Genomic DNA, 19,763 nt, shown 5'->3' with positions numbered 1-19,763 from the left:
CGCGGACGATGTTTGCGTCTGCACACACTCCGAGACCGAACTCCAAGCCATCGTCAACACCATCACTGAGGCGTACGAAAGCATGGGATTTAGGCTAAACATCCATAAGACAAAGGCCCTCCACCAACCTGACCCCGCCACACAGCACTGCCCCCCAGTCATCAAAATCCACGGCACGGCCTCGGGAGCCTACTATCAGCAAGGACAGACATCGATGACGAGGTCCAACACCGCCTCCTGTGCCCCAGCGCAGCCTTCGGTCACCTGAGGAAGAGAGTGTTTGAAGACCTGGACCTCAAATCTGGCACCAAGCTTATGGTTTACAGGGCAGTAGTGATACCCGCCCTCCCATATAGCTCAGAGGCGTGGACCATATACAGTAGACACCTCAAAGCGCTGGAGAAGTACCACCAGCGCTGCCTTCGCAAGATTCTGCAAATCCACTGGGAGGATAGACGCACCGATGTCAGTGTTCTCGATCAGGCCAACAACCCCAGCATCGAAGTGGTGACCACACTCAACTAGCTCCGTTGGGCAGGCCACATCGCCCGCATGCCCGACATGAGACTCCCTAAGCAAGTGTTCTACTCGAACTCCTGCACAGCAAGCGAGCCCCAGGTGGGCAGAGGAAACGCTTCAAGGGCAACCTCATAGCCTCCTTGATAAAGTGTAACATCCCCACCGGCATCTGGGAATCCCTGGCCCAAGATAGCACAAAGTGGAGGAAGAGCATCCGGGAGGGCGCTGAGCACCTCGAGTCTCATCGCCGAGAGCATGCAGAAACCAAGCGCAGACAGCGGAAGGAGTGTGCGGCAAACCAGGCTCCCTGTCCACCCTTTCCTTCAACCACTGTCTGCCCCATCTGTTAAAAAGACTGTAATTCCCGTATTGGACTGTAAAGTCACCTGAGAACTCACTTTTAGAGTGGAAGCAAGTCTTCCTCGATTTTGAGGGACTGCCTATGATAATGATGATGTATGTGAGACCTTGCTGTGTGCAAATTGGCTGTCGCAGTTCCCTACATTACAACAATGACTAGACTTCAAACGTACTTTATTGGCTGTAAAATGCTTTGACGTCCTGAGGACATGAAATGTGCTATATAAATGCAAGTTATTTCTTCTTCTCTCAAATAGTTTTAACATTATTTCTCTCAAATGGTCCCCCTAAAGTTTTCTCTGCCTCATGTTCCCATTTGAATTTTTCCATACCCCTTTTATGTTACCTTGTTTTCACTGGTGTCTCAGGCGAGTTCAAGGGTTCAAAAATAGATCACAGTCCTTTATTTTACCTTAAAAACTGACAGCTCCCAATGGAGCCTGCCATCCTCCCTTAATCTGTTTCTGATTTCTTACTCTTACATATCTGTGCGCCTGGATGGTGTTTGATTAATTGTGAGCCCCCCCCTCCGCAATTGATGGGGCCTGAGTTTAATGTTTCTCTCCATACTGAATTGGAGTGTCAGCCTAAGTGAATAATTCTTTTGGAGAGCTGGCACTGGCACGATGGGTCGAATTATCTCTTTCTGTGCTGTAAAATTCGATGCTCCTTTTTATAGCCCTGTTAGCGCCTCTGGGGGGGGGGGGGTTCGCAATGGCATTTTTGACTGGGGGGGAGGTAGGGGGGCACAGCCCCCCCAGGAAATTGCCCGGGAGGTTTGGGGGGGGGGGGCGCCATCCTGGGAGCACTGCACCCTGTGATTAGCGCCCCAGGCCGGTGCGTAACCGGCGATGATGTCATTGCCGTGCGCCCCACGCCGTCATCGCCCCGCGCCATTCCCTTTGAAGCTGGCGGACATTCGCCGCCAGGGCGCCCCTTAAAGGGGAGGCCATTAGCGCCCCGGGCAGACATTTTATTTTGTCGGCTGACTCTTGCGTCGGACCGACAACGGCGGCCCTCATGTCGACCGGGCCGCCATCATGCAGCTTGGCACTCCGCTTTGGGTGCCGGGCCATTGGCCCGGTCAATCAGCTGGCCACTAAAGGGACTGCGGAGCGCACAGCGGCCCCCCACCCCCTTGATGCGCATACGGCCCAATTCCACATCGGGGGCGGGACTTCGGGGCCGGGTGATAAAAGTCGCGGTCCCGCCCCCAATCGGGGTGAGAGGCAATTTTTCCCCCTATGGTTCTGTAAGAACAATTCAAAAACAACCAACAAGCACAATACACTCAGATATACTAAAATAACCAGAATTATTTAAAAAAGAATTTATGAGTCTTTATGAGGATTGAGGGTACATCTTGGAATAGACTTGCGAGACTGATGGCCCGATAGCTGCTGTACAATAACTAGACAAAAATCGTGTGCCAAAGCTGATGACATATTCTGAGAAATGATCAGCTCCTGCCCAAAGAGTATGTCCCAAATTTCAAATGCAAAAAAAAGTGTTTGAAGAGCAGAATTTGATACTCTGCTCATGGGGTGTAGCTACAGTATTCCCAGAATATCAATGTTAAAGTTTTGTAAACTACTCCCCAGACTTTTAAATGCATTCATTCACTGACGAACTTGGGAAAAGACCATCCTCAGATGTTTGAATTACAGTTCACAGAAAGAAAAGGGAAATATTTTTAAACTCCTGGGAGTTGGGGTTTCAGACACCGTGGCAGCTGCAGGCAATGCCCCAGACTGCCAACCAACTGACTGTCCTGGCAAGTGCCAGAACAGAGATTCGAAACAACGGCTACGACTCACATGTGCATCCTCTAGGTCATAGCCCGCTTGAGTACGTCTGCAGGCAGCGCTGCAACTCCAAGTGCAAAGAGCTGAAGCAAAGTAGTGGCATTCTCAGAGCACCCCTCGCTAACTCATCAACCAGCCACTCGCTGTTTTCATAACACTGAGAAGTAAAAAAACCACTGAGCTGCTAGTCTTTTGCTTGGCCAGAGGTGCTGTCTTTCCAGAACTGCATTGAAAGTTTTTAAAATCACCATTTAACCGTTTGACATCTGAATTTTCCTTACCATCACCTTATAGAGCGTGAATGCCTTCCTATTATTGTACATGAACAGTCTGGAAACCCACTTTGTGCCAAAATAATAAGAAAACATAGTATGAATGACTTGCACAAAGATAAAACCTTTGTCTGTCAAGCCCCTCACTGGCCCCTTATCTTTAGCCGACAAGGCACTGGAAACTTCTTAGCATGAAACATGTCTCATTTTATCTTGAACTGATAACGTAAATGTTATTCATTGTGAAAGACTTGCCCTGTGAACCTCCATTTGTGTGGCAATTGGACTGCGACTCCCTTAATGATATTTCACTCCGACCCTTAAACACATGCGAGAAAAGCTGATAACGTCCTGACTTTTCATATGACTACATGAGTTATAAAACTTCTGGAAGAGGTAGAAAACACAAGTACTTAGGAGTGATTACCAGGCAGCAATTAAATCAAAGACATGATAGTGTCATCAACTATGAAAGCAAAACTCGAGTGATTTAAAAAAATGTAATCTGCACCCTGCGATCAAATGACAGCTTCGCTCCAAGTCATGTTAGACTCTATACGGGATGATTCCAATCAGTTTTCTGTTTGTGTGGGCACTGGCAAAGCACTGAATGACATTCCTCATGAAGGGGTAACAGTTAAAATGTTGCTATTCCAAAGTTATTCTGGATATACCTAGATATAAAGCTATATTGCCACTGTTGGTAATGTTCCACGTATGTGTTGGCAGTGGGGAACCACAAGTAGCCCATACTCAGAAAATTACTCAAAGCAGTGTGTCTGCACACAATGCATTTTAATAGAAGTACCTCTCGATCCTCTGTATTTAAACAGTTACTGTACCTCAGGAGTCAAAACCTGAGTATACATCGAGGGTTCTAAACAGAACAGATAACAAGGTACTGGATATAGGGGCTGAAATTGCCCCTTTCTATCAGGCCTTTGGCTGCCTGAAAGCAGCCACCAGGGGTCGGTGCGGATTGGTCGGCGAGTCTCCGTGGAGGGGCCGCCATTTTTTAAAATTGCCCTTCCTCAGGTTTGGAGTGGTGTCCGGGACCACGCCGCCTGTTTTCCCGCCGCGGCGTGCACTCGCTGACTCCTTACCGACCGGCGGGGACCCCTTCCCGAAATTTCCCCTCAGTACACTGCCTGTGGCTTAGCGGCACGGCTGCCCTTAAAGGGGAGGTGGTGCTGCCGGTGACAGCATGTTATTTTTTTTGATCTGGGTGCCAGGCCGCTGGCCCGGCCGAAACCCTCCCCGGTGGCCCACTGTTTGCCACCAAAGTGGCTGCAGAGTTCGCAGCGGCCCTCCCCTTTAACTGAAGGAGAGAGGCATTGTGACGCGTCAGCGCAATGACGTCATCAGCACGCCACTGATGACTGACAGCTTCGGCTACTCCGCCCCGCTCCCGATTCCACCTCGCTATTGATGGCCATTGCGCCCCGCCCCCATGATGAGGCCACTTCTGCCCCGCTCAAAAAAAATCCCTGAAGTGATAAATTTCGACGGTTAGACAGCTCCAATGCCTGGGATGGCCAGAACACATCGAAATTGGTAGGTGCGCCTCAATTCGGGCGGTGGGCAATTTCGGCCCACAGGAGTCAATATCTGAGGATACATCAAAGGTTCTAAACAGAACAGATAACAAGGTACTAGATATAATGTTTACACAAGCCACAAGTCTACAGATAGTAAAGTATCATTTCACCCTAGAAACCTTTTGTACAATGGATAAGTGACTAGAGTTCAAAATATTTTTTTTAAAAATTTGGTTCATTAAGGAAAAAATGAACGAACATATGGACTTAGCCAATATTTATGCACTGAGTCATGGAAAGATATTCGAGCTGTGTGTGGTATGTAGGTTGCCATGGAGTCAATTGGTATGTGGAAACTGTAGAACCTATTGTGGAGTATGAGTCTTGAGCCTGGATCTGTAGTAATTTCCTTTTACTCTTGCTGATGTAGCATTAATAAGAACATAAGAAATAGGGGCAGGAGTAGGCCATTCGGCCCATTGAGCCTGCTCTGCCATTCAATGAGATCATGGCTGATCTTCTATCTCAACTCCACTTACGTGCACTATCCCCATATCCCTTGATTCCCTTAATATCCAAAAATTTATCGATCTCGGTCTTGAATATGCTCAACGACAGCCTCCACAGCCCTCTGGAGTAGAATATTCCAAAGATTCACCACCCTCTGAGTGAAGAAATTTCTCCTCATCTCAGCCCTAAATGGCTGACCCCTTATTATGAGACTATGACCCCTGGTTCTAGACTCTTTAGTCATAGGAAACATCCTCCCTGCATCTACCCTATATGATTGTAGCACAAGATAAGGTATTCTTTTTAGCAACTTTAATGAAAGTAAAGTGTTTATATGATTAGATTATTAGGGGAACAATTTGAAGAAACCTGTTTTTTAAAAATAAACAACATATCCATGTTTACTTCAGTCTTTAGAACAGAGTGAATTTTCCAACGTCAAATGAGATTGCATGGTCTAGTAGTGAAATGTGTAACAATTGAACATTCAGTGATACAGTGTCACACAGCTCAACAGACCGTTCTGCAAAACAGCCTGGGGTCACTTTCATCACAACATCACCTGTGTGTAATGCATGTTTCTGTGATGCCTTAATACATTTCAATGCAAATTCCATTGCTATGTTCGGCAGCGGGGTTTGCAAAACTTTTGTTGAAGATGAAGTTTTTAAACTTTACTTTTTACATAATGCAAGTTGATAAAAGATTCTCTGCTGACCCACCACACCTTTTCCCCGTACCGAATAATTGTGGCCCTATTCTGTCCATCCGCTGTTTGTACTGAGAATGCCCGAGAGTCAAAGGGTTAACAAGCTACAGCTCCATCATTTGAAGTGGATAACTTTAGTTCAGTTACTGACTCAAAATGGAAATCTCACTTTAGACTCCGCAAGTTTAAACTAATAATGGAAATACTTCTCCTATCTGGAAGTTGCACATCTCATAGCCATTCTACTCTCCGCTTGCACTCAGACGGGAAATAAAAATATTCCATATTTGTAATTAAAAATACTAGGGGTGCAACTTTCCAAAGTCCCTCAAAAATCAGACTGGTGGTATAATCTATTCTAAATGGATGCAAATATAGACAGCATTTTGTGCAGCCTTCTGTTGGAGGTCATGCAAAACTCAGCAGCCCATGTCCTAACTCGCACCAAGTCACGATCACCCATCACCCCTGTGCTTTCTGACCTACATTGGTTCCCGGTTAAACAACACCTCAATTTCAAAATTCCCATCCGTGTTTACAAATCACTCCATGGCCTTGCCCCTCCCTATCTCTGTAATCTATTTCAGCCTCACAATCCCACAAGATGTCTGCGCTCCTCAAATTCTGCCCTCTTGAACATCCTTCATTATAATTGCTCAACCATCGGTGGCTGTGCCTTCAGCTGCCTGGGCCCTAAGCTCTGGAACTCCCTCCCTAAATCTCTGCACCTCTACCTCTCTTTCCTCCTTTAAGACACTCCTTAAAACCTACCTTTTTAACCAAGCTTTTGGTCATCTGCCTTAAGTTCTTCTTTTGTGGCTTGGTGTCAAATTTATCTATTTTGTCTTGTAACACTGCTGAGAAGCGCTTTGGGATGTTTTACTACTTTGAAGGCACTATATAAATAAAAGTTATTATTAATAATTTTCAGTGCATTTTTTAAGGATGTACAAAATTCAATCATTGCACTGCGGAATTCATCCATGAGCCTTGTAAACTGGTATGACAACACAGTCACATTGAAGACCAAAGAATTTAACCACCTGAAATCATAAGAACATAAGAAGTAGGAACAGCAGTAGGCCATACGGCCACTCGAGCCTGCTCCACCATTCAATAAGATCATGGCTGATCTGATCATGGACTCAGCTCCACTTCCCTGCCCGTTCCCCATAACCCCTTATCCCCTTATCGTTTAAGAAACTGTCTATTTCTGTCTTAAATTTATTCAATGTCCCAGCTTCCACAGCTCTCGGAGGCAGCGAATTCCACAGATTTACAACCCTGAGAGAAGAAATTTCTCCTCATCTTAGTTTTAAATGGGAGGCCCCATATTCTAAGATCATGCCCTCTAGTTCTATTCTCCCTCATCAGTGGAAACATCTTCTCTGCAGCCACCTTGTCGAGCCCCCTCATAATTTTATACAATTCGATAAGATCACCTCTCATTCTTCTGAACTCCAATGAGTAGAGGCCCAGCCTACTCAACCTTTCCTCAGAAGTCAACCTCCTCATCCCTGGAATCAACCTAGTGAACCTTCTCTGAACTGCCTCCAAAGCAAATATATCCTTTCGTAAATATGGAAACCAAAACTGCACGCGGTATTCCAGGTGTGGCCTTACCAAAACCTTGTGTAGCTGTAGCAAGACTTCCCTGCTTTTATACTCCATCCCCTTTGCAATAAAGGCCAAGATACCATTGGCCTTCCTGATCACTTGCTGTACCTGCATACTATCCTTTTGTGTTTCATGCACAAGTACCCCCAGGTCCCGCTGTACTGCGGCACTTTGCAATCTTTCTCCATTTAAATAATAACTTGCTCTTTGATTTTTTCTGCCAAAGTGCATGACATCACACTTCCCAACATTATACTCCATCTGCCAAATTTTTGTCCACTCACTTAGCCTGTCAATGTCCTTTTGCAGGTTCTGTTAGGGTGAGAAGGAGGATGGTTTCTGCTGGTTCCCTTGCTGAATCAAACCAATGAGAATAATTTCTGGAACTTGATATAGAGTCAAAGTCTTGCTGTTCTGGCAGTGAGGGAGTTAATCCACCCAGTTTACAAAGTGCATTTCTGTGATCCTGGAACAACTCACTCTGAGCTGACATTGCTAAATGAAACTAGTTTCAGAGTATGCCACCATTTGTGCACCAGACTGATCAAACTGACTAGATATGTGGTTTCCTTATTTTATAATTCAAGACTACTCCCTCCCCCTCTTTTATTCCCTCAGGAAAGGGTTTGACGATCCCACGTAATACCACTCCCTGGTCAACCTGTTGTAACACGACCTGTCCCCTGGCTGCTTCTGTTCCCTCTGCTGAATGACTCTGTCAAGAGCTCCCTCCATGGATTAGGAAGTATATCCACTTAGCAATTGAGAACGCACAGACTAAGGAAAGTCCCAGGTCCTTACCCTGGATGGCGGTGTGTTAGCTCTCAGCCGGCACAGTGTTTGGGGGGGGGGGGTGGGGGGGGCACTACAATTGGCCCCCATAACCCGGGTTGTGAAAGTGAAATTAGCCAGAGTACTTGTTACTCATTGCTATCCAGCAGTCCCTGCTGGACATGTGCATGTGCGAATGCAAGATGTGGACAGGATGTGACTCCAATATGCTATCCCTCCGGAGGTGAGTGGGGGGCGGAAAACAGCCCGCTGAACACACTTTTAAGGTTGACATAACTAATGGCCACCTTGGGATCTCCCAGACTGCATGACCACATCTGGCCCTAAATTTACTCACTGAGGAAATGAATGCTGAACAATTCGAAGAGGGATTAATAGTTGGCAACGTATCTTCTTTTAAAAAAAAGCTTCTGATAAAGAGTGGATTGTTTAAAGGCCTGTCTAACAAGCTAAAGAGCAGGGTGAGTTTACATTATAATGATATTGTATATATTCCTCCATCCTCACCTTGAGGCCATCCCAACCTTAATGGAACTATCCCCAGCCCATGATGTTGAAAATAACTATTTTGCAACTAGCTTTCAAACATGTTTGCGTGGGATGTGTGGACCAGGGCAGGTATGGTGAGACTCAGCAAAAATGTGAAAATCCAAATTAGATTAAATCAAATTCACAACATATTTTGTAGACTTAAGTGGTTTCCTCAACACTGGGAGAAAAACAAAACCCTAGCATGTACTCCAGTCTTTCTCCGATACTGTGTCCGACTGCTGTGCGGAGGGCATGACACGTTGGAAATACATTAGAGACCTTGGTGTTTTGAGGTTGTTTTATCTATCAAGGAAGGAACCATGAACAATGAGCATTGTATGAGAGGTCAGTTTATCAGTACAGTGCTGCACTTGAAGGAAAAACTGTGTGTTTAGGAACTTTTGACAGCCCTTTTAATATTTAGTATAAACTACAGTAAGACCCACTTACATACAAATCATTTAGAAGGTGATTCTGGATAAGAAAATCTGGTACAATTTGCTCCTGACTCAGTTTGTACACACGTGGCCATTCCAGGTATATGCAACGCCCGACTGTAAAATAACTTCTTTGACTGAGTGACTCAGCAGAGTTGTTATCAGGATTGAGCTAGCTGTCCTAAAACTCAAATGTCATTTCCAGCTTTAACCTTCGACAAATCCATTCCCCAATAAATAATCCCTAGCACCTCTGTGGCAGTTCAGCGAAACTACCCCTTTACGGTCAAACTTACCTGCGATTCCCTGTAGTAATCCACAAATGTTAAAAATGCTTTTCTTCAGAAAACTCTGCACGCACATGGTAAAGACCGACACAAAAGCCACGGCACACAGAACGAGAATCCCCGTCGCCAGGAAAATAGCCGTTGCTTGCCAGAATCCACTGGCAATCTCGTTAAAGCTTTCGGCATACGGCCCGCACAGACTCCCTCGTTTTAAGTTCAGCAAGTGTGGCAGTTTGATGCAGCGGCCATAGAGGCCCAGAGTTGGGTGATAGGGATCTTTCCAAGTACTGGAGCGGTTTGCGAGGGCAGGAGTGCCATTGGCCTTTGGCCTGCCCACGAGCCAGTCCGCGCTCATGAAGGCAATCAGTTCGGCAAAGGCCACCACAATACTTAGCAGGGTCCACAGCATCGAGCGACAGGTAACAATCACATGACACATGGTTTAATCCAAACTGGTGCAAAGCCCTTCTGCTCAGTCCGCACTGAATAAACTCCAAGTAAAAATGCTTAGGCTGAAAAAAAAAACCCAGACAGAGTTGAAAGTTGGTGTCTTGTAATATTTGTTAGGTCGAGGCGTCAATGAGAAGGTAAATCCTTACTTCATCACAGAGAGAAATCAAATGTCACATTCAACTGTGTTCATCTGCCAACTGACGAGTCTGTGCTGTGCTGATTGATTCTCCCTCGGAACCCAAGTTTCAGTGGGTTTGTGTGTCTTTATCAGTGTGCAGGCCGGTACATGACGTTACCATTTCACTGGAGGACGTTCCAAGGTCTGCCCACAACTTTGTTCATATCTATAAAAAAAACACACACCTACAAGGAAGAGAGAGAGAGAGAGCAAATGTTACTTTAGTGGAAGCCCCACCCTGAGCGGAAAAGTGACCTGACTTTCATTTAAATTCTGAACCGATACACAGAAAGGTCTAACGAGAAGTCGGCAAACGGAGTTAGCTGGAAACTTCTAAGACTAAACTGTCTGTGTTCTATGCTTCTTCTGTTGCTGTGCAACAACAGGTCTCTGTTGCACTAGCGATTAGTACATTTCAGAAACATGATTCGATAAACAGATTTTACCTCATTATTCCCAGCACTGCATTTTTGTGGTAAATAGCTGTACCTAATGAGAGAGAGAGAGAGAGAGAGAGGGAGAAAGAGTATGACTAGGCGCGAGTGCCCCTGTCTCTAGATCTACCCACTGTAAACTAGGCTCAAGGACTGAGTTGCTGTCAGCCTTTCTTTCTTGTGATGGAAGAGGCTGGAATTAATGAAAGGAAGTTCCCTCAAGATTTTATTTCGGCCATTCTTAAAGAGGAAGGCATGGTTCTGGGGAGTATTCTTTATTCAAAGTGCTCCCTCATTTTAGACAGAAATAATTGCAACCATTTGTTGGCATTGAATTTACGCAGCCAGTAGTCTTGTTTTACCGAGAAATCCCAGGATCCATATTTCGGGCTGTTTCAGAAATCACCGTGTCTGCCGCTTGCAATGGAACAATTTTAGACCACAGGGTCAGACCCCATGGGCGACCCACGGAGTGGCCTAACAGGGAGAACGACACAAACTTGCATGTCTATTACAAGCTGAGAAATAAAACATAGTTTTTTTTAAGTTGGTACATTATTTTTCTACATGAAATAGGGAAGAATTTTAAATAAGTATTCCCCATAGCTCACGTTGCCCCTCTAGGGAAGATTAAAAAATATATATTCTGATTTTTTTTCCCTTTTCTCCCATGAGATACAGATTGAAGCCGAGCTACAGCTTCTTGGGTGCTGGTCACCCTCTGGTACCTCACCTATTCTTCATACATGTCCCAGACAGTTTGTATTAGCAGGCTGGTCGACCATGAAGGGAATCGCAGCTTAGTCCACTTTCTAATGCAGGCCACTGGATAATAATCAGGAGCAGGAAGCGGGGCTGATTTTCTTCCTTCCATAGCTCAGGGAACAGGCCATTGAGCAATTCCACTGCAGGCTCAGCTGAGATCAGCAAACTCCATACAGAACAAAGATCAATCCGGAGGCCACCCAAGCAATGCATCTGGCAACAAAGGAGCTGGCCAAACTTTCATCTCCAAATATACCACAGGGAGGAAAAATCAAACAGGTGGAACACAGAAGAAAATTTTTAAAAAGGTTTCACTAAATGTAGTTTACACTTTAAAAGTACGTCCTGTGGGAGTACCTTCACCTCACGGACTGCAGTGGTTGAAGGCGGCGGCTCACCAACACCTTCTCAAGGGCAACTAGGGATGGGCAATAAATGCTGGCCTTGATAGCAATGCCTATACCCAAAGAATGAATAAAAACAATTGTCTGTAAACTAAGTTGGGACGTCATGAAATGCACTACATAAAAGCAGGTTCTTTTTATTGCACTTCAACCAGATTACTTGAGCAGTCTGGCACCAAAATGGTTAACTCACAGCAGTAAAGACAGTAAACATTTAACTTTAATGGAACTATTGTTAACTTGACATCAGATATGACCAGATAAGGTCTGTTTGACAGTCAAACAGACGAACCCAGTTTATAATTACAAAGCAGAATACCAACATTGACAAGACAAACATCGAAGATCGAGATCAAATTTGACTTTGTAGAAATAATTCAACATCCTTCTCGTTCTCTGTGACTTACAGCATAGATTTTCCAACTGGCGAGGGGAATGATGGGTTTATCAGGGAGGCACGAAGCCACATGGGGTTTTGTCCCTCAAGTCCCGAGGGACAAGTGTATAGTGCAAAGCATCATTGATTAATGTGCATCATTACCCGCTCTATCCTGCACATAGAAAAAAAGTTTACTCGAATGAAGGGGCCACATGGAACATGAATCCCTGAGGTTTTTTGTTAATCTTTCATGGGCTCTGGTCGTTGCTGGCAAGGCCAACATTTATTGCCCATCCCTAATTGCCCTCGAGAAGGTGGTAGTGATCGGCCTTCTTGAGGAGCTGCAGTCCTTGTGGTGAAGGTACTCCCACAGTGCTGTTAAGGAGGGAGTTAGAGGATTTTGACCCAGTGACGATGAAGGAACTGCGATATAATTCCAAGTCAGGATGGTGTGTGACTTGGAGGGGAACTTGGAGGTGGTGATGTTCCCATGTACCTGCTGCCCTGGTCCTTTAGGTGGTGGAGGTCGTGGGTTTGGGAGGGGCTGTCGAAGAAGCCTTGGCAAGTTGCTGCAGTGCATCTTGTAGATGGTACACACTGCATCCACGGTACGCCAGTGGTGGAGGGAGTGAATGTTTAAGGTGGTGGATGGGGTGCCAATCAAGCGGGCTGCTTTGTCCTGGATAGTATCGAGCTTCTTGAGCGTTGATGGAGCTGCACTCATCCAGGCAAGTGGAGAGTATTCCATTATACTCCTGACTTATGCCTTGTAGATGGTGAAAGGCTTTGTGGAGTCAGGACGTGAGACACTCGCCGCATATTACCCAGCCTCTGTCTTGCTCTTGTATTTATGTGGCTGGTCCAGTTAAGTTTCTGGTCAACGGGGACCCCCAGAATGTTGATGGTGGGGGATTCGGCGATGGTAATGCCATTGAATGCCATGGGGAGGTGGCTAGACTCTCGCTTGTTGGAGATGGTCATTGCTTGCCACTTGTGTAGCGTGAATGTTACTTACCACTTATTAGCCCAGGCCTGAATGTCATCCAGGTCTTGCTGCATGTGGGCATGGACTGCTTCATTATCTAAGGAGTTGCGAATGGAACAGAACACTGTGCAATCATCAGCGAACATCCCCACTTCTGACCTTATGATGGAGACAAGGTCATTGATGAAGCAGCTAAAGATGGTTGGGCCTTGGACACTGCACTGAGGAACTCCTGCAGCTATGGGCTAGAATTTCCCTAACCTGTTTTTCTGGCGCCCTCACCTGAGGTGCGCCGTTTTTGTCCGCCTCCAAGAGCTCCGAAAAAAGACATCGGTATTCTGGCCGCTCCCCAGCCTCTCTTCGGTTGTGGCACAGCGTGGCCCAATGGATTGGGGGCGGAGCAAGGGTCCCGGCGCTGAAAACAATGCCGGGACCTGTGCACATGCACACTAGAGTCTGCGTACATGTGCGAACGCACACTGCAGGCTGTGTGGGAGGGGCCCGAAGCACGCCGCCCCTAGCCCTGGCCGAATGGGCTCCCTCATCCCCTCTGCAGGCTGTGTCCACTCTGACCTGATTGTTAAACTCCTGAAGAGTTTCTGGGGGTCTGGGTTTGTAACTCTCGACCAGATGAACCAAGTATTCATGCGGGTGTTTGATGCCATGCCGGACATCAGTCTAGACATGCCAAACTCTTACAGGACTCTGAAGGGGTTTGTAGACTATTGTCATCAGCAAGCGGTCATCACCAAAGCCTCCAAGATCAGTGCCCCAAACGTGAAGCCAGGCCCTCTGTGCACGAGGACGGGAGTAACTGCGTCGCACAGGCAGCCCAGTAAGCGGCCCCGACAGCAGGAACAGATGCACCTGAGCGGAGGGAACGTCCATTGTATCTTGGGAGAACAAGATCCTCAGGATGCTGAAGTCCAAGGGGTGGCTCCAGACCTTCCAGAGGATTTGTACCATGTGATCAAGATGGTACTTCCACCTCCCCCCCTGCTCTCCCCCCTCTTCCTCTCTCCTTCTCCTCTCCTCCCTCTCCCTCCCCCTCCTCCTCTCTCCTCTCACCCTCTCCTCTCCTCCCTCCCCCTCCTCCTCTCTCCCCCCCATCTCTCTCTTCCCCCCTCCTCTCCCCTCCCCTCCCTCGCCTCCCCACCCCCCTCTCCTCCCCCTCCTAGCCCTGGCCAAATGGGCTCCCTCATCGGCCCGCTGTGTTCCCTAAGGTAGGACTTCTATTTTTTATTTGTTATTTACTGATTGATTTTGGTGCTTCAGGTGCATGGTTCCTTCTATTTTTTTATTTTTTATTTATTGATTGCTTATTACTTTGGTCTTGGTGCTTTAAGGGCAGTGTTCCTTCTATTTTATTTGTCAATTCATTGCTTATTACTTTTTGTGCTTTGTTTGGTGCTTGGTGGTGCTTTAAATATAGTTACTTGCGCCGATTCCTTAACTGTAAGTAAGGTCTTTCCATGTGGACAAACGTGGACCCATACGCTGCCCTAAGTTAGTTTTTTCTGGCCAAATTGGCATAAAAGCTGTAAGTGGCTGGGAACGCCCCCTTTTGAAAAGAAACTGACCTAACAAAAAACCTAACTAACTCACTTACACCGGCGCAAATTAAATGGCCATATTTGCAACTAAAAAGATACACCAGAAAAATCAAGTTACACCAAAAAAAAACAGTGCAACTCATGGGAAATTTGGGCCCTATGTCCTGAGGCTGAGATGATTGACCTCCAATTACCACAACCAACTTCCTTTGTGCTAGGTATGACTCCAACCAGTGGAGAGCTTTCCCTCTGATTCCCATTTACTTCAATTTTACTAGAGCTTCTTAACTTGGTCAAATGCTGCCTTGATGTCAAGGGCAGTCACTCTCATTTCACCTCTGGAATTCAGCTCTTGTCCATTTTGGACCAAGGCTGTAATGAGGTCTGGAGCCGATGTGGTCCTGGCTCAACACAAACTCAGCATCGATGATCAGGTTATTGGTAAGGGCCGCTTGATAGCACTGTCGACAACACCTTCCATCACTTTGCTGATGACTGAGAGTAGACTGATGGGACGGTAATTGGACGAATTGGATTTGTCCTGCTTTTTATGGACAGGACATACCTGAGCAGTTTTCCAAATTGTTGGGTAGATGCCAGTGTTGTAGCTGTACTGGAACAGCTTAGCTAGAGGCAAAGATAATTCTGGAGCACAATTCATCAGTACTACAGCCGGGATGTTGTCGGGACACATAGCCTTTGCTGTATCCAGTGCACTCAGCCGTTTTTTGATATCATGTGGAATGAATTGAATTGGCTGAAGTTTTGCTTCTGTGATGGTGGGGACCTCAGGAGGAGGGTGATGGGGATCATTCACTCGGCATTTCTGGCTGCAGATGGTTGCAAATGTTTCAGCCTTGTCTTTTGCACTCATGAGCTGGGTTCTGCCATCATCGAGGATGGGGATATTCATGGAGTCTCCTCCTCCCGTTCGTTGTTTAATTGTCCACCACCATTCATGACTGGATGTGGCAGGACTGCAGAGCCTTGATCTGATCCATTGATTGTGGGATTGCTTAGTTCTGTCTATAGCATGCTGCTTCTGCTGGTTAGCATACATGTAGTCCTCTGATGCAGCTTCCCCAGATTGGGACCTCATCTTTAGGTATGTCTGGTGCTGTTCCTGGCATGTTTTTCTGCATTCCTCGTTGACCCAGGGTTGGTCTCCTGGCTGAATGGTAATGGTAGAGTGAGGGATATGCCGGACCATGAGGTTACAGATTGTAGTGAATACAATTCTGCTGCTGCTGATGGCCCACAGCACCTCATGGATGCCCAGTTTTGAGCTGCTAGATCTGTTCTGAATCTGTCCCATTTAGCGTGGGTGGCAGTGCCACACATGATAGAGGGCGTCCTCAGTGTGAAGACGGGATTTTGTCTCCAGAAGGACTGTGCGGTGGTCACTGCTACCAATGCTGTCATGGACAGATGCATCTGTGACAGGTAGATTGGTGAGAATGAGGTCAAGTAGGTAATTCTCTCACCACTAGCCCAGTTTGGCAGCTATGTCCTTCAGGACTCGGCCAGCTCGGTCAGTAATGGTGCCAGTGGGACAGGACATACTCAGGGATGGTGATGGAGGAGTCTGGGACTTTGGCTGAAAGGTATGATTCTGTGAGTATGACTATGTCAGGCTGTTGCTTGACTAGTCTGTGGGACAGCTCGCCCAATTGTGGCACAAGTTCCCAAATGTCAGTCACCTGCTCAGCCTCTCAGAACAACAGCATGGCGGAGATCAGAAATGTACTGAGAGAGGAACAGTGGGCAAGACAAAAACATTTAGGTTTCTTCTCAATAACTGTGATTACCTTATAGCACCTAGCTAAGACCAACGTAAAAATGCTACTCTTTTCCTCAACATTCTCGCAGATTCCCAAGACTAATTTGTCTGACTGATCAGATTCAAATTTAAGCTAACTTTCCACACATGCAAAGTTACACAAAGCTATAGAGAATGTATAGTGATGATTCACCAGATGGTACCAATGATAGGGAACTATGACGAGAGATTGGTACACTAGGACTATTTCCACTGAAGCAGAGAAGGCTACGAGGAGATTTAATACATTTATTTACAATTATGAAGGGCTTTCAATGGAATGAAAAGGGAAAGGCTATTTCCGCTGGCTGGGGTGCTAACGTCAAAGGGTTTTTACTTTAAAAAGGTCAGTAAGGAAGTGAGGAGAGAGGTTAGGAGAAATTTCTTTACGCAAAAGATTGTTACAGTTTGGCATGCTTTGCTGCAGTGAATAGTTGAGGCAGAAACCATTGCATCTCTTCAGGAAACAGTGGATATACATTTAAAGCGAAGGATATAGGGAGGCAGCAGGGCAGTGGGATTTTTTTGGATTGCTTTAGCAAAGAGCCAGCAAGAACTTTGGGTCGAAAGGCATCTTCCTGTGCTGTAAACGTCTATGATTCTAAACATAGGCTTGTTCATTTTCCCCTTCCCAGAAAGAATGTCTCAGCAGTGTTGATGTTTTTCTGTTCTACCATTCAGAGATGCCCAAGCTCCTGCGTTCAGTCAGCACTACAGCAATAGAACCAGCTCCCCATTGGTTCTGTCCCTGCTGATAATGGCACACAGCAAGCAGTGGAACCCTGGATGTTAGGTCATTCCAGGTAGCAAATGATTCATAATGACAGCCACCCTGTTGCTAATGAAAGGGGCAAAATCTGACCCCTGATGGAAGCACATTTTTAAAGCTATCAGATCAAGGAGTAGCAGAAAAGCTGCTCCCAATGTAACTCAGCGGCAAAGTTGTGCCATTTAATTTTAAACATACTCACCGTTTTAAATTGTACTAAGTACAATTGTTCGTTCCTTAAATTGAGTACAATAATGATTATTTCACTTTTAAAGAAAGTCTTTGTGAATTCGCATCTGTGCATTGTAATTAAGCAGCGCCAGAGCTATTTGTTGTTACAATGGCCTGACAAACAGAAAGCTGAAGTATGATAAATCTTTCTTTCTGTTACAGTTGTAAGGTAGCTTGTAAGTTTATATTTGAATAACCCTTTATCCTTAATACAGCAACTTAATGAAAATAAATATTTTGTTTTTATTTCCCCTTCTCATGGGAACCAAATTACATTTTATAAATGTTCATTTCGGGGAAGAACCATGGCATAGTTATGAAATCCGAGTGCAAGAGTTCAGGAATGCACAGATAGGGTATAACATTCTCTGTTGTACATCATTTAATAAAATGTCAGGAGTTGAACCACTGAATTAGGCTGTGAGATCTGGAATTTCTAAGCTACAGACTTCACCTCCCAGTTATGGTTCTGGATGGGATGTGAAGATAAATTTGCACAATGCCATCAACTACATTTAATACGGATAAAGAATGACATACGTATGTGTAGATTCAGCTCTGGCAGTCGTGCTGATGTCTCCTACTGTGGAAATTTAGATGTTGGCACAACACAAGTTAGGTCACAATAATCCAAGATAATCCCCCACCCCATGAACACAAACTGGGGAAGATCTTAACGGGCGATAACAAGTCGGTAGCCTGTTTTACATCTTTCGATTTTTATTTCCATTGACTTCCAACTAAAACTCACTGTTGATTTGCTATCACTCATTTTACACTATCGCACAAAGTCAAGATCTACCCCACCATGTGGCCATTTATTGCTTGCACATTTTGATGTTTTAGCTGATGTTTCTGAGGTAACTGCAATATAAAGCAATAAGGATGCACTCTGGAAATTAAAGCCAGGATCCTGCTTCACACTGTTACAGAAAGTACTGCTGAGAGAGTACAAATTGACTACAGCTGCCACACACATTGGGACAGCTCCACCACCTGATAATATTAACCAATAATGGTTTCAAACGCACCAACAACCCCCCCCTCCAGTACCTCCCCCAAGTGCCCATTTTCCTCTGCGAGCTTGGACAGTAAATATTGGGAGGCTATTTGTTCATAGGCAAAACATCACAATTGAGCCTGATCTCGTTTTCACCCGACGTCCACACATGCACTTTCTAGCAAGGATTGCCATTAGCGATGAAACCCCAATAGATCACTGTCCGCAGGTGAGAGATTCGGAATGTAAATAAGGATTTGGAACAATGTACAATGGAGCCTAGCTAAATGCATTTCGCATGACATAGAATTCCAACAGAAGTGTATTGATGCTTCTGCTGAGAGTTCTTGCATAGTTTTTGTTCATAGCCAATGAATAAATCATTTAACCTGAAGCTTGTTCCCTACACATTGCTATCAGATGAGAAACTCTTGCAGCCCACACACACTCCACACGAAACCATCCAGTGCCTTCTTTAATCCACGGACAATGGATCAATGCCAAAAGTAGTCTGTAGCAGCTGGTGAATAAATACACAATATTATCTGCCTTTTCTGAATCCACCCCAAATCATTTTATTTTTTAAATTTAAATTCACTGCCCAATTCACCTCATGCTCTCCCCCAGTTATTGCTTCTTCCCACAAAAACCCTCTTTGGCCAAGGCAGAATAGTCTGGGCAGATTTCCCCACTGCCACCTCGAATGGTACTCTGCAATCTCTAATGGAGTCAAGTGGGGAGTGTTGAGTTCTGTCAGATCTGCCTAACAGAGCAGCTCACCAGCACATTGCCTTCAGTGCCACTCTGCGAACTGGCTCACAGTAACCACAATCCAAGCTGGGTAGCAGGTTCTTCCAGACTTTTCTTAACCACACATCCCTTTAGCTCAACGCACTTGATTAAGCTGCATTGGTCACAAACCAAAGAGACTCAGTCAGCCAGGGCAAGTGAAATGAAACCCAGGACCTAGAACTCACAACTTTCTGATTGAAAATAAAATTCACAGTGTCACTAAATCCACGAGAATAAAAATCACAGCATCAATAAATCAGCCAAGGAAGGCAAAACCAATACCACAATCGCAATCTGCAATTTGAGGGCAAAGTGAAGATGCTTACTCTGCATATTTTCTTAATGATGAGAGACTGGGAGCTGTGAAGAGCAAAGGGATTTAGGTGTCCAGGTACACAAATCACTAAAAGCTACTGCACAGGTACAAAAAGTAATCATAAAGGCTAATGGAATATTGGCATTTATCTCAAAAGGGGGCGGAATTCAAACGTGATTCAGTTGTGACGAGCCTTGATCAGACCACTGCATTCAGTTTTGGGCATTGAACGTCAGGGAAAATATATTGGTCTTGGAGGGGATATAGCGCCTATTCACCAGAATGATACCAGGGCTTAAAGAGTTAGA

At 45.5% G+C, this 19,763-nt stretch overlaps 1 protein-coding gene across 1 annotated transcript in view; it reads right to left on the bottom strand.

Moving 5' to 3' along the window:
• Positions 1–19,763, bottom strand: part of lhfpl2b (LHFPL tetraspan subfamily member 2b) — a 75,503-nt gene that overhangs the window by 42,000 nt on the left and 13,740 nt on the right. The window contains exon 2 of the mRNA XM_070879770.1: positions 9,387–10,193. Within this exon, the coding sequence (XP_070735871.1) occupies positions 9,387–9,816 (430 nt within the window). The 5' untranslated portion in view covers positions 9,817–10,193. The remainder of the gene's footprint in view (positions 1–9,386; positions 10,194–19,763) is intronic.

This window comes from Pristiophorus japonicus, chromosome 1, assembly GCF_044704955.1.
Source record: "Pristiophorus japonicus isolate sPriJap1 chromosome 1, sPriJap1.hap1, whole genome shotgun sequence".
In the NCBI taxonomy this organism is placed as follows: Eukaryota; Metazoa; Chordata; class Chondrichthyes; family Pristiophoridae; genus Pristiophorus; species Pristiophorus japonicus.
This window is presented reverse-complemented; position numbering and strand designations above follow the sequence as displayed.